This window comes from Poromitra crassiceps (assembly GCF_964638095.1).
Source record: "Poromitra crassiceps genome assembly, chromosome: 2".
Classification (NCBI taxonomy): Eukaryota; Metazoa; Chordata; class Actinopteri; order Beryciformes; family Melamphaidae; genus Poromitra; species Poromitra crassiceps.
This window is the reverse complement of record NC_139624.1, coordinates 95,059,837-95,082,246: the sequence shown is the minus strand read 5'-3', so window position 1 is coordinate 95,082,246 and position 22,410 is coordinate 95,059,837. Positions and strand designations below refer to the sequence as shown.

The 22,410-nt window shown below is 44.9% G+C and overlaps 1 protein-coding gene across 2 annotated transcripts in view; it reads right to left on the bottom strand.

Moving 5' to 3' along the window:
- abcd3a (ATP-binding cassette, sub-family D (ALD), member 3a) overlaps window positions 1-14,188 on the bottom strand; it is an 87,322-nt gene extending 73,134 nt beyond the window's left edge. The window contains exon 1 of one of the 2 annotated variants that reach the window (XM_083655717.1): window positions 14,018-14,188. In XM_083655717.1, the coding sequence (XP_083511843.1) occupies window positions 14,018-14,139 (122 nt within the window). In that variant the 5' untranslated portion in view covers window positions 14,140-14,188. Of the gene's footprint in view, window positions 1-3,359; window positions 3,489-14,017 lie in introns of those variants that run through there. The other variant, XM_083655718.1, reaches the window with a different exon arrangement.
- Between the last annotated feature and the right edge of the window lie 8,222 nt (window positions 14,189-22,410).

The following is a 22,410-nucleotide window of genomic DNA, read 5'->3' as shown; positions in this document are numbered from 1 at the left end:
CATTGAACTTAATGGCGAGTGGCAGTGTACAGGAGTAGATCCTATTTACCCACAATGCCTTGCTTTGCTCGCCCAGACGTGACGTAGTTGCCCCAGCTCTATTCATGGTGTATCTTTAGTGCATGGAAATAGAGTAAATTCTCAATAATGTTATGGCGAATTTGAACGTGGCCCCTGCAAATTCAGAGAGTGGGTGATATTTTATGAGGCATGTAACATTACTTTTGTCGATAACCAAGAGCACATTAAGCTGCCAGTTTTTTTTATAGTTTGGCGTTACGCTCTACAAGGGAATGGCACACACCAATATAGACTGTAGCTCGGCGCAGGCGAATGATGTGCAGCGCACAGGCCTTCTTCAGGCGTCCTCTCTCTGCCCATAGGATTGCCTTTACACGGGGAGGGTCTGGTGAGACGAAGGAGGAGCCCGGCCTGGAGTCACCCCACACAGGGCCTTAGACCCTCCATGTACCGAAGGGTCTTACAATACTGCGGTGTAGCACTAACTCTATTGCAGTGGATTGGGCGTGATCAACCCTTCCGTGGGCAACGTTGCAGACAGAGTAGGAAGGCTGATCCTTGAGCGGCTGCTTCTGGGATGCGGGTCGGGGTCTTAATCGGCCTCGGCTGGGTCTACTGGGCGAGGGTGTATGATGTTGAGAGACCCGAAACACCTTAGGACCCCAGCTAACATCACTGATGACGCGTCCCAGCGCATGCTGTAGTATGTATTTTAAACTAGAAATTCAGTTTAATTAAAGGAGAATTCTTTTTTTTTACAATCTGTAATTATTTCCAGCTTTAATTATTATTTTTTAACTCACCCTGAAAAGTGTATATACTGTACATTATACAGTATATATATATGCACCATATATAAAATATGGACATGTGTAATCAATGCGTGCATTTACGTCCTGTAAGTAGCTTATTTTCTGATATGCAGCGGCTCATATCCTTATTATATTAGAGACAATGAGAAAATTAATGCTGTATTTAGCTTGTTGCTGCAGCGTGTTCACCCTGTTTCTGTTTGCTGTCCATCACATTGGTAGAGATAGCAGCTCCTGTTCCCCCGCTACTCAGTTCATAATCCATATGACGTTAGTCCAGACCAGCTCAAATAAATAACAGGTGGCCATCGAATTCAAATGCATTGTTGATATTATTGAAATCAGATAAATATCCAGGCATGCTATGGTGTTTACCATGCCATGGACTGTCATGGCGGCTTGATCGACTGCTCTGAGCTCTCTCAACTGAGTCTGAGCTCTGAGTCCCCGGATGTCAGTCGCCGGATGGAAAACAGAGCAATGGAGGCTGGCAGAGGTAAATAGAGCGGGTCAGATTTATGTCAGTATCATAAGCATATATGAGCCGCTGCATGTCAGAAAATAACCTATTTACAGGACGTAAATACATGCATTACATTGCCCCTATTTCCTCTGTTTCAGGCCGGTGCTCGCCACATTGTAACATTGTAGTGGATCTGTAAAAAAAAAAAATCAGAGCGAGTTAAAAATCATAATTAAAGCTGGAAATAAGGTCCAGGGTGTATAAAAAAAAGATTATACTTTAAAGCCACAGACAGCTAGCTCTACACTTGATTATTATTGTATGAACATTTTTGGCTGTGACCAGCAATGGTCCAGCTCTATAGGTCAGTCTGTTGGTCCACAAAAAGTTCACCATGCTTTAGGGGGCACATCATTCGCACTAGGAGGCTGAGATTTGGCATGGAGGTCAAGTGCGTGTGTGTGTGTGTGTGTGTGTGTGTGTTCATGCCAATTGGCTCAAAGGGCACCCCCCGCCCTTTAGCCAATTGAGGGTGGCAAATTTCACAATGGACTTGGAGTGGATGACATCACAATGGAGTGGATGATGTCACACTAACTGACATGACATTATCTGGTCGCAGCTATTACGAATGCGCAGTTGTTTTTGCTATATAAATTGACAATGCCTTGCAACAAATGCAACTAGGCAGCTTGCAATTAGCTCCTCCTCCTGCTATTCTCTGGACCACAAAGACATCCATTGTCTGTCTGTGTGTGAGAGGAGATGTGAGCTGGTTAGTGAGCAATATGGGCATAATGCATGTGATATCCTGCCACTGCTTCACAGATAAACTGGCATCACAGCAGGTCACTTCAGATATCTACTAGTGTTGGAGTATGCGAGACCGGTCTTGGTCTCGAGACCGGTCCCAAGACCACATTTTGATGGTCTCGGTCTCGTCCCGGACTCGCCCTCCATGGGTCTTGGTCTTGTCTCAGACTCGGGCAAGCCGGACTCGGGATTTTATTTCAAGACCAGCCGAGACCACAACTACAGTGACATCATTTCTTGCCTGTGTGTGTTATTTTTACTGTGATTGGGTGTAAAAATTCCTCCTACAATCGCAACAAATAACCTTGCAGTTTGAAGGTTTCTAACGCTGTAGCCACTCCCCTCACATTCATGCACAAAGGAAAACAACACAGGTCAACAAGGTGGCTGGAGAGATGTCCAAATCGTCAGTCATACGATTTGCTTATACAAACCACAAAGGGGGGAGTCTCTAGCAGCAGTAAGGTATATACTGTACACTACAGCCATTTATATTTTACTATAATTCCTAATGATTTATTTCATTGTTAGCAGAGCAATGGTATACGTTAATGGTAACGGTCGCGTGTAAATGGTCTTGAAAATGGCCTGGTCTTGGTCTTGGTCTCGCCCACCCTCGGTCTTGGTCTTGTCTCGGTCTTGCCCCCCCTCGGTCTTGGTCTGGTCTCGGGTGAGGTGGTCTCGACTCCAACACTAATATCTACTATTTAATCCTGATTCCTGACTAATCATTATTCCAATTCAAGATATACATTGTCCTGTTTAGATTTAACTAGTCATAAAGAGTTGTAGTCGATATCTTGAACTGGAATTATGACTAACCCTCCCAACACATGGTCATAATTCAGTTGCAGTCAGATTTGTAGATATCTGACATAAGAAACCCCATACAGATGAATGGCAGAAGTGACGTCATGTCCGAGAAAAAAGAACGTCAACATGTATCTGAAAATGTTCTTTTTGACTGGTCAGAATGACGTTATAGATCTCCTGAATGAGAACTCTGACTAATCACAATGTAACTATGACTAACGTTAGTCAAAATTACGTTGTTGATCGCTGTAATGTTAATACCATAATAGTCAAAGTTAGCTAGTTAACTATGTTAAAGCGGCTCTCTGCCACCACAGGTCGCTGTCACCTGTCAAAGGGCTAATGATGTTAGCAGTGGCTAGTTAGCATGGTGAAACGCGCCATACACAGATAGCCGTCTCAGATCCGCACATAGTGCTTGTCTTCAGGCCACTCACCCGCTCCCCCTGGTCGTCCTCCGCCTCTGTCTGAGCAGGTAGAGCAGCAGCAGAGCACCGCCGGCTATGGAGGAGTTTTTCGCTGTCAGGTATTTACTGACGGCCGCCATGTTTCCGACACAACGACCGACCGGGTTCACCCAAGTGCATTCTGGGAATGATGCTGCCTTCAAGTGTGCCTCGCAGAGCCATGTAAAACAGTTGCGACATCTCCATTGACTCCAATGGACCAGTTTTTTACTCTCATGAGTTCCAGGAAGTACGCCCCCCCCCCCCCCCCCCTGGCTCTTTTAATACATCCATGGCTAGCCCCCACAGTAAACGCACATCTGAACCTTTTTACAGTCTATGATCTGAACAGACGTTTTGTGTTCTGCTCTAGAATCGCCAACCCTATAGTTTAGAGCTGCAGCACCAATCCACGATCTTATCTGCCTGGGCTGGGCTAGCAGCTCAGCTGTATTATAATTATTAATTATGCTGTATGATAGAACATGAGGATTTACCCTGACCACGCCCCCAGCCAGCTAATTAACCCAGCGTCTATGACGAGACATCGCCAACCTAATAGAATAGGAGGGATCATCCGAGCAGCATTTTGGTTAGTAAGGCCTGGGTTGATAAAGTATCAACATTTTCCCCCAAGTCTATGCTTATAATAACAAAGATAGGAAGTGACAACTACATCTGACTGACATACAGTTATCCTCCCAAACTCCACTAAGAAAGTTGGAAAGCCCTCGTGGCTGAGTGGTTAAAGCCGCCAGCTTTGCAATCTGAAGTTGCAATCTGTGGTTCGAATCCCCCACTAGCACTCTCTGTCCCAGGCCAGAGCTTCTTTACAGCTCCGGTGCCATGTAACTACATATGAACTACAGTTGAATAGACTCACTCCACTTTACAGGTCCGGTACCATGTAACTACATATGAACTACAGTTGAATAGACTCACTCCACTTTACAGGTCCGTTACAATGTAACTACATATGAACTACAGTTGAATATACTCACTCCACTTTACAGGTCTGTTACCATGTAACTACATATGAACTACAGTTGAACAGACTCACTCCATTTTACAGGTCTGTTACAATGTAACTACATATGAACATCATTTATAACTATTGGTAATTACTGTGTAATTACATTTGGTGTTCATATGTAATTACAAATAGTTCATATGTAACTAGGGTACCTGTAAAATAAAGGGTTACCAAATAGGCTAGTTTTTATCAATGAAAACTATGCCCGCATCGTCTCAATTCAGGTCAGCAGTTTTCTCTTTTGTATTAGGATATTGTAACGAATCGGGTATTCGTTACAGGAACCGGAGACTTGAAGTTGGTACAGGCTTTTATTCTTGGCTTCACAATATAGCTCCTAGCAGCTAGCTTCGCTGCTAGCTCTTCATGCAACCACTCCAACCCCCTCTCATGGTTAGACTGACTTCCGCCCCGGCCGCTGGTCACATATATCCCCTTCCCCCTAGGAACACACCCACACATATCAGTTCCTAGGTAACACACGGAAACCCCACAATACGTGTAACACCGATTCGCTACATTTCCCCCACCCAACTTTAATGTCGCTTCCACGCGACATGCACAACCCACACATATCCCCCTGTACCAAAACACACCCAACACAACATTTTTCCCATCACCACATCAAAATCTAATTCCCACAAACCCCACAACATTTCAATTCCCCACAATTAGTCCCTTCTTTTTTCCAACACCCCCGTCATAATGTCCAGTTTGCATCAGGTACTCCGTAATGTCTAGTTTTCCATTAGGTACCCCCATAATGTCTAGTTTCCCATTAGGCACTCCATAATGTCTAGTTTTTCATTATTTCCTTCTTTTTCACACATTCATTTAAATTAAACACAATGGCCCGTTACGTTTTCCCTCTTTTCTTTACACACATTTCAATTAAACACAAGCCCCCACATTTTCCTTAACTTTTCTTTTCCCAGCAACTTCTTAATTTTTCATTTAAACCCCATTTCCATCCCCCCTTTCACAGCTTCTGTCCCACCTGAAGCACGCTAGTCCCGCTCAACCCCCAGTGGGGTTAGTCCTCTGCAGTGTAACTCAGCACGGCCCCCCCTCGGTGCCCCACAGCCCTCACACTCCCTGCAGTATCGCCGCACGTCCTACTTTTGTTTTCCCCAGTAGTAAACTCTACGGATGCGGCTTAGTGTCTCTTCAGTCCCAAAGTGACTGGATCCAGGGTCCACGTGCACCGCCCTCAGTGCCAATTTCCGCAGGCAACTAGGTACAAGCCACTGGAACCCCGCGCTTCCGTGCCCCTTTCTCTTCAAAATCCCCTCATCTAGACGCAGGTCCGAAAACATGTTCCACAGTCCCTTCGTGGCACCGGAACACTTGTGGATCTCCTCCACAGGGGGCCGGCCTCCGTTCGCCACCCACGCGAGCACCGGACCGATGTCAGCGTCCTCCGCCTGCCTGCGTTTCCACTCATACACGTCGACATCCCAGATGACCCTGTCGTCGTCGTCCAGCTCTTGCACTCGCTCATCCTCCCGTCCCGCTCCCCCAGGGGGCGGCGTGTTGAGGACAGCAGGGCGAACACCATCTGCGTCGATCTCCACCTCGGCTTTCTGCAGTGCAGCCGTGGGGGGTGTGTAGCGGCTTGGTTGGGCCGTCTCCTCCGGCATTGACCCCTCTCGCTCACCCGGGGACACGAGCGCCGCGCCCCCGACTGTAGCAGCATTGCAGGTGATGTCTCTCCCTTCCTTCTGGCTGTTCAACACAATCCCCATTATCCTGATTGTCTCGTCACTGATGGTGATATCCGCCACTACTGGCTGGTATGCAGAGCAGCTAGCCTGGGCCGGCTCAAATGTCACTCTCCTGCCCAGAACAACCGGCTCTGCACTGCCCCGTTGCTCCGCTGCTTGTAGCTCAGGCTGCTCCACTGCTCCGCTACTCCGCTGCTCCTCTGCCTGTTGCTCCGGCTGCTCCCCCGGCTGTGTGTCTCTTCCAGCGTTCGCACTCTTAGTGCAGTCTCTAGCTAAATGTTCAGGCGACCGGCACGTCCAACAAAGTCTCACCTGTCCGCCGCCTGCACGTCTCTCTTCTCCCGCTGTCTTCCAGTCCCCGACAGCTTCTCGACACTCTCTGGCTATATGCCCCAATCCACCGCATGCCCAGCAGGCTCCCTGCTGTCCCCAGTACCTTTGCTCCGCATACCCGGTCCGGGGACCGCTTCGGCACCACCTCGCCACGTGGCCCGGCTCTCCACATGTCCAACACAGTCTCTTTTGTGGCTCCTCCGGCCGTTCTCCACACTGCGCTCCCTCTGTGCTCAACTTGTCCACATGCTGCCCGACTTCCTGCAGCGCCCTCCACAGCTTCACTGCCCAGGCAGGAATCGCCTCCGCCAGCCATCTGACCTCTCTCAACAAACGGGCTTCCATGCCCGCCAGCACCGAGCTGATCCCCGTCGTCAGCTCCTCTTTTCTACCGTTCACCGATGGCCATTCTTCCTCGCGCACCATCACACGTGGTCTTAGCAGCTAGCAGTTAGCAGTTAGCACCCCTGGTAGCTAACTTACTAGCGCTAGGTCTTGAGCCCAAAAACCGCACCACACAGTCTCTTTTGCCGTTCCTTCTCTCACCCTCTCCCTTCTTGGCCGTCGCAGAGGGTTATCGATCCCACTCCTAGACACCAATGTAACGAATCGGGTATTCGTTACAGGAACCGGAGACTTGAAGTTGGTACAGGCTTTTATTCTTGGCTTCACAATATAGCTCCTAGCAGCTAGCTTCGCTGCTAGCTCTTCATGCAACCACTCCAACCCCCTCTCATGGTTAGACTGACTTCCGCCCCGGCCGCTGGTCACATATATCCCCTTCCCCCTAGGAACACACCCACACATATCAGTTCCTAGGTAACACACGGAAACCCCACAATACGTGTAACACCGATTCGCTACAATATCATTATTTTATATATGAATTATTCGATCAGTGCAACCACACACATAATGAGTGATAGAGATCATTATTCATTGAGCATGCATTTCTAAATCTATGGTCTAAATAGGCTTACAGATTGTGGAAATTTATAGACTGAGATTACACATTTACATTTACACTCGCAAAAAGCTGTAGGAGACAGAAATCGCTGATCAAAGTAAATCAAATGACTGATGTGAATACAAGCGGCAGCTTTAGACAGTCCTTCAGCAGATTATATCCAACGCGGATTTTCATTCTGACATAGGCTACATTAAATATCCGCTAAAAACTCTGATCACACTGCGCTTTCATTGAATGAGGAAATGGGTGTGCCTGCCGTGGATCAACATGCGCGTACACAGGCAGATCCCAGATAAATCCAGCTTCAGTTATCGAGTAGAAAACCAGCATCGTAGTATCGTTAAACTAGATAGCTTTGATCCTGTTCAGTCAAACCAGATCAAAGTGACAGATCGCGGATCTGTTAAGATAGGTTCGTAGTATAGGGCTCTGCTCTCACTCAGAATGTCAAAATATAAGCGATGTGATGTATAGTTGGCAGATAAAAGATATAAACAGTCGTGGTGTTTTCAAGAAAAAGGTCAAATCATGGCTTTCAGATAAAATCCAAGATTAGGTTTTAAAATATGTTTTTGATACTGTTGTATTAACTGTTTGTTTTTATCTTATTGTTTTATTTCTTTTATGATTGTATTGCTGCTTTTGTGTTTAAGACCAAGGACCACAATGGAAATAAGTTCTTGACTTTATTGTGCTCATCCTTGATGTTTATTTTATTTCAATGTCTCATGTCTGTACTCTGTCCAGCACATGTAATCTTGATTTTTTTAACCATCAAATAAATTCAAATCAAATCAAATAGTTTTTGAGATATTAACATTTGTTTGGCACAACTCATACTATTAACTGCCGCGGGGTTCCACATTTCTGGGTGGCAAGTGAGGTCACGCTGATTCGTCCTACATGAGATAGCCTAAGAAAGGTCACATCTGGCCATGAAATAAAATATCAAATTAAAGGCACTATGTGTAAGATTCTGCACTATTAAATATCACCAAACCATTAACTTGTATATGATGATGACTTACAGTGGTTCATTTCTGTGTTTACAACTAAGCCACGCCCCCTCCCTGTGTTGTGATGGCCCTCTTGGAGAGTAGAGCTACATCCCGAACCTGTTTACATAGAAACACCTCCCCCGAGAGGCCGACCTAGTGAGCCCCTCCCAGCCCACAGCCCAAAACAGAATTTTGTAGACAAAGATGGCGGATCCCTTATGCGGGCATTCCTGACATTCCATTCCCTGATCCAGCGTATGTCTGCGGTTTCATGCTTTAGCCAAATCGCCGCCGAAAAGAAATATCTCAGACCAGAGTCAACCTTGCCGGTCTGGCTTTCACTAGATGGAGAGCCCTACGAGCAGCTATATCTGGCCTGCAAAGTGACTCGGAGCTGGCGTGTTCTCCTGTACACACACGGTAAGTAACGTTATATATAGGTCAATGGTTATAGCGTTTGCATGTCCCATTTCAGTAACGTTACGCATGATAGCGAAATGTACAAGTTGTTATCGATATTGTGAATTTGTTCTGGGAATGTTGTAATCACTTGGCTAACTGTTGCTTTTCACGGCTATTCAAATGACTTTACACATAGTGTAGCCTGCTGCAGGATTTGATTAGCTTGTCGTTCGTGTATAACTTATACACAGACATTCTGTTGACATGCCTGACATAACGTTACTTCCCATTACAAATTTCGCATGCATTTTCTGTTATAATTACGTCCAGTTGCTGTCACTATGACGCAGAACGATATAGTAATGTGTAAACACTTAGAAAGGCCATGGAGAAAAGCTAGCTTCGCTAATGTTAGCAGTTTGTTTTTCTATTCTGTCTAAGCAACGTTACATTAGAAAATAGCTGTAACACCATCCAAACAAATCAAGGTTTGGTAAAAGTATCTAATTCATGACAATGTGGAGGAACCCTGCCTTGATATCTACCAGCTACAAAATAGATGATTCAAATTAATACTAAACACGTTTCCATTTGTCTGATTTTCAAGGTGCCAGTCATCCAGTCATCCAGAAGATGACAAGATAGAAAACAAGTGGACCCACCATTATGATATTTGAGATGGAGAAATTGTGCTTTTATAGCAAACCTGTATAATACATGTTCTATCATCTTTGATGTTTAGATGTTTGCTGTCTGCAATCTTCTGTACACCAATAAAGTTGATATGACTTCATCCATGTCTCTTGGCCACTATTCTCCATTGTAACATTAGATTTCCCTAAAGCTGAGTGTGTGTAGCTACAGTAGCCTACCAGTATTTGTGTTTCTGTGTATATATAGCCTACTTTATATAATAGACAGTGTATGTGATGTTTCTCAGTACATTGATTTCACAACTTCGTTTATCAGAAAAAATACTTTATTTGCAAAACTAAAATATGGGCTACACCAGAATGACGTGACCAGTTCCATCAGCTATGCGGTTCTTCAGGATGTCGACAAGATCTGCTATCGTCCTACAGCCGACCTTCCTCTCTGCGACCCTGCCTCCTCTTTGTCCCACTGGTGCTAGCCTGGGCTTCAGGCATACAGCTTGGTTTGCCTGCCTATAAAAAACAGCAGTGATTCAAGCGTTTGAAATTAGTTTGAACAACTCTAACAATGAGAAAATACTAGCGTTGCACTATGAATACATTTTGGCCATGTCTTGGTATTAGCAGACGAACAAAAACACAGGCTAAGCTACTCACTGTTGACAGACAGCTGTGGTTAGCTAGCGATGTCCCCAACATTGAATTGAAATCATCCTAATTTAGCTATGTCAACCTGGTTTTAGACAACGTTTTGCCTAACCGTACTTAGCAATAGGGCAGGCTATGCAAAAGGTTAGGTTACAATGTAACCTTTTCAAAATCCATGTAACCGTTACATGGATTTTGATCGGTTAGCAGATTATACAAATAAGTCTTACCAAGCGGACTATTGTCAATATCCTAAAGGTTTATGACTATCATGTGAAATTTGTCATTACTCAAGCCAAATACATAGCCGAGATGCATTCGTGCTTGTTTTATGTACTTACGTCTGCAGTAGGTAGGCTATGCACAAAATAGTTGTTTATATCTCCGTTGTTTGGGAGGGAGGGAGGGAGGCGGGGGAACCAGGAAGTGCTCTGCGCTGGTGGGTGGGATCGAGATTGTTTGGGTAAACAAGTTTTGTTATGGTTTGAAATGGCGACATCTAGTGGACAAAAAAATCACACATAGTGCCTTTAAGATGCATAATATGCTCAAAATTATTATAATTATCGCTGGAATGGCCAAATTGAGATAGCGCTAATTTTCTATTCCTTCTTCACAAAGAAGCAATTCTCACCTCTATTCGGGCAAGGCAGCCGTGCAGGTCTCCATGCACTGAGCATTCCACAACAAAACAACATCGCCAGCTCAGATTTTTCATTTGTTTTGTTTTCTCCAGATAGTCTCGTATTCTGTTCAGTGTTTAACACAATGGGGGAATTTCTGAAGCCCGTCCTGGAATTCCATTCACTCGAAAGACCGTAGGGGGGCGCACGTCAGGTCCGGAAGTGACGTCACGTACATTGGCTTCAATTTAAAAATCAGCCCACTTCTCTCTCGGTCTGTATCTTAAATAAACATTTTCCGAATGAGTTTATGGTCTGAATAAAAAATTTCAAGTCTTTTTCATGCTCTCATGGGCTCCGTTTTCTAAATTATGGTCCCATTTCGAGTAAGAGGCGATAAAAAAAGACAAACTTTTTTTTTTTTTATAATATTTATTTTTGAGCAGGGAGCATTGGCATTACAGTACAATAACCAGTGTAATTTTCTTTCTTTTTTTACATTGAAACATCGCAACCAACACGTCTACCCTCCTTTGCCTCCCCACAACCCAATCCCATTCCAACAGAAAAAAAAAGAAATTAGATAATAAAATAAAATAAAATAAGAAGAATAATATACATACATACACATATTCATATGTATACGCATATACACACGTACATACAGTAAGAGGTAGTATAACAGTGTAAACAGTAATAACTTAAGTTGTCAAAGTTTATACTTGCAAGCATCTGGGTCAAATTGGCCTATTTCGGTCTCATGAGGCCAGAAGAACACTGCACGGCTGTGAGTGTGGTGGGCAGGCAGCAAGGTATTCGTCCATCCCTGGGAGGGCCCAGGCCCTTGTTCTATGGAGCCACGTCGTGGGGGGAGGCCATCTACGTATTCGATCAGCGGTCTCCAATGTGAATAAAATTTGTCAGAGGAGCCCCGCAGGGTGAATAAATTTTTTTCCAATTTAAGCAAAAATAAAGTGTCTTCAAGCCAAGCTTTAAATGAAGGTGGCTGAGAGGATTTCCAAAGAAAAATAATCCTCCTACGAGCAATTAACGAGGCAAAAGTGGTCTACCAAAGATTGCAATATGAGGGGATGGACAGATTCTCACCTTCAGAATGTCCGAACACATATTAAAGGATCCTACCTGGCTCTGTAATAGCAGAGCTGACCCAAAGAGGGAGCCAAACATAAATAGACCCACAGCAATCATAATTCATACTTATCCATACCATAATTTTGCCTGCTTTGCATAACCCATATAAAACAATAAATAATTTTTCTTTCAATATTCCATACATTAAACTCAGTTCCCCCCATACATATACCCATAACATAAAACATAATTCAATAGATTATAACGGCTCCAACATACCGGCCCCTAATTGTTGACGCCGTAGCAAGACAATTACTTAGTCATATTTCAATGGAGCCAAACAACACATACATCAGCTCATTTACATTACATTTGTCCACATAAACTAAAAAAAAAATCATTTTTTTCATTTTTTCATTTTTTTTTTCATTCTTTCCGTCATAGTCCACGCAATCCTTTAGATATAAGGAGTAGTAAGATTAGAGTTCCGAAGTACGAGACATGATCGTATGTAAGAGTTCAAGAGTCAGGGGGGATGTGATGTGTGTAAGAGTTCAAGAGTCAGGGGGGATGTGATATGTAAGAGTTCAAGAATCAGGGGGGATGTGATGTGTGTATGTAAGAGTTCAAGAGTCAGGGGGGATGTGATGTGTGTAAGAGTTCAAGAGTCAGGGGGGATGTGATATGTAAGAGTTCAAGAGTCAGGGGGGATGTGATGTGTGTAAGAGTTCAAGAGTCAGGGGGGATGTGATATGTAAGAGTTCAAGAGTCAGGGGGGATGTGATGTGTGTAAGAGTTCAAGAGTCAGGGGGGATGTGATATGTAAGAGTTCAAGAGTCAGGGGGGATGTGATGTGTGTAAGGCTGGCTTTACACGGTGAAACTTGCACGCAACTAGTTGCAGGTTGCAAGTTGCATGCAACCCAATTTCCATGCAACTTCACAGTTACACAAAGCAATTCAAAAATAATCAAGTCTCGTGCAACTTTGCAGTTTCTTCCAGCAAAACTAGCTAGCTAGATTGGTCATTTTTCATCTATTGTATCGTTTTCTTCTTTTTTCAAGTGAGAATTGTCATTCTGCATTTTTGTATCGTATTTCATATCGTTTTCTCGCTGGAAAATATCAATTCGGACTCGGAGGTGTTGTATCGGTTTTTCAAGAGACCGTCTTCGGTTTTATTTGGTGCATTTTCGCTGCCTGTCCCGTCCTGCCATGGCATGTATGTTTGTTGAGACTGCGAACAGCCAGAGCCTACGTGATCAGCTGACTGGTTCTCATCATTTTGATTGGCTGTTGCATGAAACTAGTTCCACAAAGTTGAGAGCTTTGCAACTGTTGCGGCTGAGTTTCACAGAAGTTTCAAGTGAGTTGCAGAAGGATTTATACCATGCAATTCATTTGCAACTTGGTTTCACCTAAGTTTCATGCAACTAAAGTTGCGTGCAAGTTTCACCGTGTAAAGCCAGCTTAAGAGTTCAAGAGTCAGGGGGGATGTGATGTGTGTAAGAGTTCAAGAGTCAGGGGGGATGTGATATGTAAGTAGGGATGGGTACCGTTCACATTTGAACCGATACCGGTACGGTACCGGTACCTGGAATTCGGTACGGTACCCAAAACGGTACCATTTTCGGTACTTTACACGCTCTAATAACAAAAAAATTACAGTTGTAAAAAAAAAAAAAGGTCCAAACTTCTCAGAGAGAGCGGTCGGTATTCACTAAAGCCTTCATATCTCAGGCTCTGTAGCACATAGAAACATAAAATAAAAAGCATTTGAGAGCTTAACCCTTTGGCTTTTCGTATTATATTTGCTCTAATGTTCATAAAAAAAAAAAAAGATCTTTAACCCCAAAAAATAAAAATAAAAAGATTCTAATGCATTTTAAGAAATGTTAATAAAGATTACGGCAAATGTAACCCTTCCAAATAAAAAGCCACGGGTTTAAGCTCTCAAATGCTTTTTATTTCATGTTGATAGCTACTATACAGGCTGAGGAAATACGTTGTGTTGAACCCTTGACAATTACTGCAGCAACATTAACGTTAGCGTTAACGTTAGCGATCTCTGTTTTGCAGTCGTTGTGAAGACAGTGAAAAGCCCCGTTATCTAACAACCACAACGGCAGTGAAACAACTTATCCAGCTAACGCTAGCTAATTAAATAACGTTACCTGATGTTGTAGAAGTCGATGCCTCTCTCAACGTTACAGCTGAGGAGGTGCACTGCTAACGTTAGCTGCGGTGGGCTGCCTGCTTCATTCACCCTCAGCCTATCTAATACAGTCTTCAGCATTTAGCTAAATATATCTTGTGTTTGACCATGCTTCCTCAAGTTTGAGGTGTTTCCCTGGCCAGCTTTGCAATTCACATCACAAATGTTGCAACCAGTGTTGTCTGAGTCTATCTTGGGAAAGTGTAGTCACATTTTCGGGTGGTCCTGTTTGTTGACGTTTTAGGTAGAGTGACGTACTGAGTCACGTAATGCGCTCTCGCGTGTTGCCTTAAGGTTCCGTCGGAATTTCTAATTTACCCACTCTCTTCTATTACTCAGATGCGTTCAAGTACCGAAATGAGGTACCGTTTTATGTCATGTGAACTGATACTCGGTACTACCGCCCCCTTTCGGTCGGTGCCTGTAAAAGTACCGAGTTCGGTACCCATCCCTATATGTAAGAGTTCAAGAATCAGGGGGGATGTGATGTGTGTATGTAAGAGTTCAAGAGTCAGGGGGGATGTGATGTGTGTATGTAAGAGAGGAGCCAGAGGTTGCCAGCACATAGCTCTCTTCAATCTACTGCCTCCCAGAGCAGGCAGAGTCTGTCAATGGGTCGCTGTAAGATGTTACTCTTGGTTTTCACCAAGACACTCCGGACTAGTCCTTTGGACCCTGGCAGCGTCTTTACCACACGGCCCATGAGCCAAGAGTTTCTTGGTGCCGTGTCATCCACTATGACGACGAGGTCATTGGGGTGAAGGTTCCGTTTAGGGTTGTGCCATTTGCTCCGTTGCTGCATGATCGGGAGATATTCTCTAATCCATCTTCGCCAGAAGAGATCTGCGAGGTATTGTGCCTGCCTCCATCTCCTCCGAGAGTACAGGTCTTCCCTTTGGAAGAGTCCCGGTGACATGACTGCCTTGGTTTTCAGTTGAAGGGGGTGGTTTGGGGTGAGGGGTTCAAGATTGTTAGGATCACTTGACACTGCGGTTATTGGTCTATCGTTCATGATGGACTCAACCTCACACAAGGCTGTCTGTAAAGTATCATCATCTAATACTTGTTCTTTGAGGACTGAATACAGAATCTTCTTCACAGGTCTGATCAGCCTTTCCCAAACTCCACCGTGGTGGGCTCCGGAAGGGGGGTTGAATGTCCATTTTACCTCATCCCTTAATAAGGCATGTTGAATCTTGTGGTGATTGAGTTCCTTTAGAGCTTCTCTTAGCTCTTTCTGTGCTCCCACAAAATTTGTTCCGTTGTCTGTGCGGATGCTCGTCACCGGTCCTCTTCGACTTATGAACCTGCGCAAAGCATTGATGCAGGAGTCGGTATTTAATGAGCTTGCTACTTCCAAATGTACAGCTCGACTCACCAGGCAAGTGAAGATGACTCCCCACCGTTTAACGTGTGCACGGCCTCGCTTCACCTCTATGGGTCCAAAGTAGTCGATCCCCACATGCGTAAAGGGTGGTAGATCTGGAGACACCCGATCAACCGGAAGGTCAGCCATTTTCTGCTCAACCACGGTTGCTTGCATTCGTCGGCAGTAAATAGTCAAGTCAAGTCAAGTCAAGTTTATTTGTATAGCACATTTCATACACAGAGGCAATTCAAAGTGCTTCACATAAAATGGTTGACAGGAAAATAAAATAAAAGAAGAGAGTGAAACGGACATTTAAAAGCATCACAACAAAACTTAAAAAAAAAAAAAAGAGTATAAAAAGTGTATTACAGGAAAATAAACCAAAAGAAGAAATAAAATGGACATTTAAAAGCATCACAACAAAACTTAAAAAAAAAAAAAAGAGTATAAAAAAGTGCAATAGGCAGCAGGCGCAGCAGTTGCAGAAAGAGCTAAAACTTATAGAGGACTCATTGGGGTTTGCATAGTAGCTGTCAGCAGTTAAAGGCGACGGTAAACATAAAAGTCTTTAGTCTATTTTTAAAAGTAAGTAAGGTTGGGGCAGATCTGAGGTCTTCAGGCAATTTGTTCCAGCTAGCAGAAGCATAGTGGGTAAATGCAGCCTTCCCGTGATTTGATTTGATCCTAGGGACAGTTAATAAGCTGGACCCTGTTGACCTAAGAGTTCTAGATGGTTCGTAGCGTGGGAGCAATTCAGCTATGTATTTTGGGCCTAGGCCATTGAGTGATTTATAGACTAATAACAGTATTTTAAAATCTATTCTCTGACACACTGGCAGCCAATGTAAGGACTTAAGAACTGGAGTGATATGATCAGCTTTCTTAGTCTTCGTTAGTACTCTAGCAGCAGCATTCTGAATGAGTTGAAGTTGCCTAAGTTCTTTTTTGGAGAGACCAGAAAAAAGGCTATTGCAGTAGTCTAACCTACTATAAATGAAGGCGTGAATTAGTTTTTCTAGATCCTGTCTGGACATGTATCCCCTAATTCTTGCTATATTTTTAAGATGATAAAAAGCAGATTTTCTAATTGACTTAATGTGGGAGTTAAAGTTGAGATCGGAATCAATAATAACTCCAAGATTTTTGACTTGATCCTTAGGCTTCAGGGATCGAGACTCAAGGCATGCAGTGATTTTAAGCCTTTGTTCTTTGGGGCCAAACACGATGACCTCAGTTTTGTCTTTGTTTAGCTGTAGGAAATTCTGGCACATCCAGTTATTTATTTGATCAATGCACTGGCACAATGATTCTATGGGGGCATAGTCAGCTGAGGAAAGAGTTATATACAACTGAGTGTCGTCTGCATAGTTATGATAGGCTACTTTGTTTTTTTGCATAATTAGGCCTAGAGGGAGCATATAAAGGTTGAAGAGAACGGGCCCCATAATGGATCCTTGAGGCACCCCACAGGTCATCCTAGTTAGGTCAGATGTGTAATTGCCAATGGAGACGAAGTACTTCCTGTCTTGAAGATAGGCCTTGAACCACTGGAGGACCGTACCCGTAAATAGAGCTTTTAATGATTTTTCTGGCAGACGAGTTGGCATGAGGCAACCAGAATCTTTGATGCAGTCTGGAGAGCATGTGGCTTCTCCCTGAGTGTCCAATCTGCAGATGAATATGGTGCAAAATTAGCTTGGATATGTGGGTATCTTTGGGGAGGATGATTGGATTCTTCAAATCTATCGGCATTGCTAATTTGCTTATCCGTCCTCCCACTCTCAGCATGCCTTCATCCACAGTGGGATCTAGTTTACAGATAGAGCTGCTTACTTTCACTTGCCTTCCTTTCTCCAAGAGTGCAAGTTCCTGTGAAAAGTAACGCTTTTGCTCAAAGAGGATAATTGACTTTTCTGCTTCTCGTAAGTCCTCCACGGACAGAATTTGTGCGCCACTTGTCACCTTTAGCTGGCCCATTTTGTCCTTTAAGGTCTTCAGTAATGTCCACCCTGAACTTGGGTCAGCCTTTGCACTTTTCTTTCTTTGAATTAACAGAAGTAGTAGTCCTCTCAACTTTAGTATCCAAGCCACACCTCTCTGCAATCTGCTCCATGATGAGTAGTACTCAATCAATTGTCTGGTTGGATTTTTCTCTCCAATGCTCACACTGTTAACAGAAACCTCCTGTTTTACTTCTGGATCATCTGGAGGAATCTGCTCCAGTTTCTTAGGGATCTCTGGCCAATCCGTATCCTCCTTTTCCAGATATTTAGGACCCTTCAGCCATCTTGTTGATCTCAGAAAGGTTTCAATGTGCAGCCCTCGTGATGCGTCATCGGCTGGGTTGTCCTTTGAGCCCACATGTCTCCATTGCTTCTCTTGAGATAGGTCACGGATCACCGAAACTCTATTAGCAACAAAAGTATGGAATTGTGACCAGTGGCCAACAGATGTTACAACCACGAACTATATGTATACAGATGGGGAGCCAACCAGAACCATGAGACAGGACACCAGGAGCTGGATACACAATAATCTTTATTACAAAGTAGGAAAATATTAGAAACCCCAGCCCACAGTCCAGGTGTAGTAGGTCCCACAGTGTCTTCTGTCCGCTCCGTTCGTGTTCCAAACACCTCCAAGGAAGCTACGGGGGAATAATGAGACAAGTCACTTGACTGGGCAGAGGCCCAGGCTCCCGAGGGAGATGGCAAAACCAGCTAGTGGTCCGAGTTTGTCCAGAACAATGGCCAAGAAAAAGGAAGGAAACAGCACTGCAAAATATCACTGCAAATTCACACGTGATTTAAGAACCTCTTGGGTATTTAGCTTTATGCTATGGAAAGTTGAAGGGGGCAATGCTCCGCGCTCCATAGTAATTGCACACGTGATTATAACTTCTTCACTTATCAAAAGCACGCTTTACACCGCACGTCAAAAAGGAACAGCTATAGCTAGCAGGCCGTTCAAGTGGCTAGGTGGTATGTGGGCCTTGTTTAGATGGGGCGAGGTACAATAAAAATGGCGCTCAAAGTAGGCTACAGTGTCAAAGTACAAATCTAAAAACAATGTTCATCTGGTCAGGCCGGGTACATCAGTAAAAAGGGGTAGAAAAGGCAGGAGGACAACAGGAAGGATGACAATTTGCAGGAGACATAAGAGGGGCACTTAGCTGTAAGAGGGGTGCGTCGTGACTACACCCCTCTACATTCCAACGATGCTTCCCCTCCAAGAAAGCCGTGTCGTGCAGTTCCTCTGGCCGTCAGACTGCTGTCAATGGTGGTGGGTCTGGATACCGTGCGCCATCGGGAGTTTCACTACTCGTATCGTAGCTCTGCCCTCTTCCAAACGTCCCGTCAACCTTCTGGTTTGGCTGCTCTTGCCCGGGACTGCGTTTGTTCCTGCGTCAGGTTTCCTTCACCGTCAGGTCTGCTTCACACTCAGGTCTGCTTCACACTCAGGTCTGCTTCACACCACCTTGGCCAGCACCCTCCCCACTTCGACATCGAAGATCCCCCTGGTTCTCCACCACGCCTGCCTTCTCTCTCCTGGTTCTCCACCACGTCTGCCTTCTCTCCCCTCTCACCTCCACGGCTGCCTTTAAAAGGGCGAGAAGAACGCCAGCCCACTGCAAAAACCCAGTCTCCTAATCAGCCGCAGCTGTGTTCAATTAGGATTTTCCCACCCCATTCAACCATTCACTCACTCGTCTCAACCCCTAAAGTTAATTTACAGGGACAAAGCATTTAAAAACTGGCCTGTGACATCCCCCCACACTTAATGGTTCTAGTCCCTTAGAACCCTGTCCACATCCCTGTACCTTGTTATGCAGGGCCACAAACATGACAAACAAAATCCACATCCCTGTACCTTGTTATGCAGGGTTAAAACATGACAACAAAGTCCACATCCCTGTACCTTGTTATGCAGGGTTAAAACATGACAACAAAGTCCACATCCCTGTGCCTTGTTATGCAGGGCCACAAACATGACAAACAAAGGTTCACATCCCTGTACCTTGTTATGCAGGGAACAAATATGACAAACAATAAAGTCCATGATAAAATCATTTCTGCCTGGCCTGGACCCTGTGATCCTTCTCCTGGCATGTCAGATGGCTAAGGAGGCTCAACCCACGTGTACAAAATCCTGCCGACAAACGCCAAATGTGACCAGTGGCCAACAGATGTTACAACCACGAACTATATGTATACAGATGGGGAGCCAACCAGAACCATGAGACAGGACACCAGGAGCTGGATACACAATAATCTTTATTACAAAGTAGGAAAATATTAGAAACCCCAGCCCACAGTCCAGGTGTAGTAGGTCCCACAGTGTCTTCTGTCCGCTCCGTTCGTGTTCCAAACACCTCCAAGGAAGCTACGGGGGAATAATGAGACAAGTCACTTGACTGGGCAGAGGCCCAGGCTCCCGAGGGAGATGGCAAAACCAGCTAGTGGTCCGAGTTTGTCCAGAACAATGGCCAAGAAAAAGGAAGGAAACAGCACTGCAAAATATCACTGCAAATTCACACGTGATTTAAGAACCTCTTGGGTATTTAGCTTTATGCTATGGAAAGTTGAAGGGGGCAATGCTCCGCGCTCCATAGTAATTGCACACGTGATTATAACTTCTTCACTTATCAAAAGCACGCTTTACACCGCACGTCAAAAAGGAACAGCTATAGCTAGCAGGCCGTTCAAGTGGCTAGGTGGTATGTGGGCCTTGTTTAGATGGGGCGAGGTACAATAAAAATGGCGCTCAAAGTAGGCTACAGTGTCAAAGTACAAATCTAAAAACAATGTTCATCTGGTCAGGCCGGGTACATCAGTAAAAAGGGGTAGAAAAGGCAGGAGGACAACAGGAAGGATGACAATTTGCAGGAGACATAAGAGGGGCACTTAGCTGTAAGAGGGGTGCGTCGTGACTACACCCCTCTACATTCCAACGATGCTTCCCCTCCAAGAAAGCCGTGTCGTGCAGTTCCTCTGGCCGTCAGACTGCTGTCAATGGTGGTGGGTCTGGATACCGTGCGCCATCGGGAGTTTCACTACTCGTATCGTAGCTCTGCCCTCTTCCAAACGTCCCGTCAACCTTCTGGTTTGGCTGCTCTTGCCCGGGACTGCGTTTGTTCCTGCGTCAGGTTTCCTTCACCGTCAGGTCTGCTTCACACTCAGGTCTGCTTCACACTCAGGTCTGCTTCACACCACCTTGGCCAGCACCCTCCCCACTTCGACATCGAAGATCCCCCTGGTTCTCCACCACGCCTGCCTTCTCTCTCCTGGTTCTCCACCACGTCTGCCTTCTCTCCCCTCTCACCTCCACGGCTGCCTTTAAAAGGGCGAGAAGAACGCCAGCCCACTGCAAAAACCCAGTCTCCTAATCAGCCGCAGCTGTGTTCAATTAGGATTTTCCCACCCCATTCAACCATTCACTCACTCGTCTCAACCCCTAAAGTTAATTTACAGGGACAAAGCATTTAAAAACTGGCCTGTGACAGAATCTTCTTGTTTGATTGTGGATATAGCCCAGCACAGATGTGCTATCTGTCCAGAAAGTAGAGTCTTTAAGTTCCACTTGGAGCTCCCTTTTCAACATCCTGTCCATTTTTACTGCGAGTGTCGCTGCCGAAAGTTCCAACCTGGGAATCGTTATCTGCTTGAGTGGAGTTACTCTAGATTTCCCCAAAACAAATGCGACATGGACTCTTCCAATACTGTTTGTGAACCTGAGATAGCTCACGGTGCCGTAACCCAACTCACTTGCATCACAGAAGTGATGGAGCTCTGCCGTCTTGATGGTACCGAAATTACCAGGTTTCATACACCTGTCCACTTGGAAGCCGCTTAGCTGATCCAATTCTGCAATCTATCTTTGCCATTGCTTAGAGTAATCTTCTGGGATGGCCTCATCCCATCCACACTTTACTTTACAGAGCTCTTGGAGGATTTGTTTGGCTTTCAGGATGAATGGGGAAAGGAATCCTAATGGATCGTAGATTGAGCTAACTATAGAGAGGATACCTCTTCTAGTTGGGGCTCTGTCCTTAATAGTGACTTTGAAGGTAAAATAGTCACTTTCAGTATTCCATTGGATCCCAAGCGCCCTTTCAATGGGCAATTTCTCCCTGTCCAAGTCCAGATCTCTGAGTAGCTTGGTTCTGTGATGTTCGGGAATGCTCGCCAGCACTTCACGGCTGTTACTGACCCATTTGGTTAATGAGAAGCCTCCCTGAGCGCATGCATCCCTGAGGTCTCCAACAAGCTCAATACCATGTTCCACTGTGGCTACTGACTTGAGGCAATCGTCGACATAGAAATTGCGTTTGATTGTCTCAGTTACCTCTTTCCCATATTTGTGGCTGTTGTCTTCTGCCGTTTGTCTTAGAGAGAAGTTAGCGATGCTAGGGGAAGACACAGCGCCAAAGAGGTGGACCTTCATTCTGTATGCCTCCAATGGTTTGTCAGTGTCTCCACCGGGCCACCACAGAAATCTGAGGAAGTCCCTGTGATTGTCATGGACTTGCACTTGGTAGAACATTGCCTCGATGTCCGCCATGAAAGCAATTTGTTCTTGCCGGAATCTGAGCAGAACTCCGATGAGAGTGTTCGTCAGGTCGGGACCTTGGAGCAGTTCCCTGTTCAGAGATGTGCCTTTGTATGTTGAAGCACAGTCGAACACAACTCTAAGTTTGTGCTTTTGTTGGTGATAAACACCGTGGTGCGGTATGTACCATACCTGTCCGTCTCTTCGATGAAGCTGTTCTAATGGCACTTTCTCTGCATAACCTTTTTTCAGCACATCATCCATAAAGGTTTTATATTCCTCAGCATATCCTGGATCTCTCTTAAACTTCTTCAGAAGGTTTAGAGTACGTTGTTCTGCCATGTCATAGTTGTCAGGCATAATTCTGTCTTTATTGCGAAAAGGCAAGGGCAAGTGGTAGTGTCCATCTTTAAGAGCTACTGAGTTGGATGTTA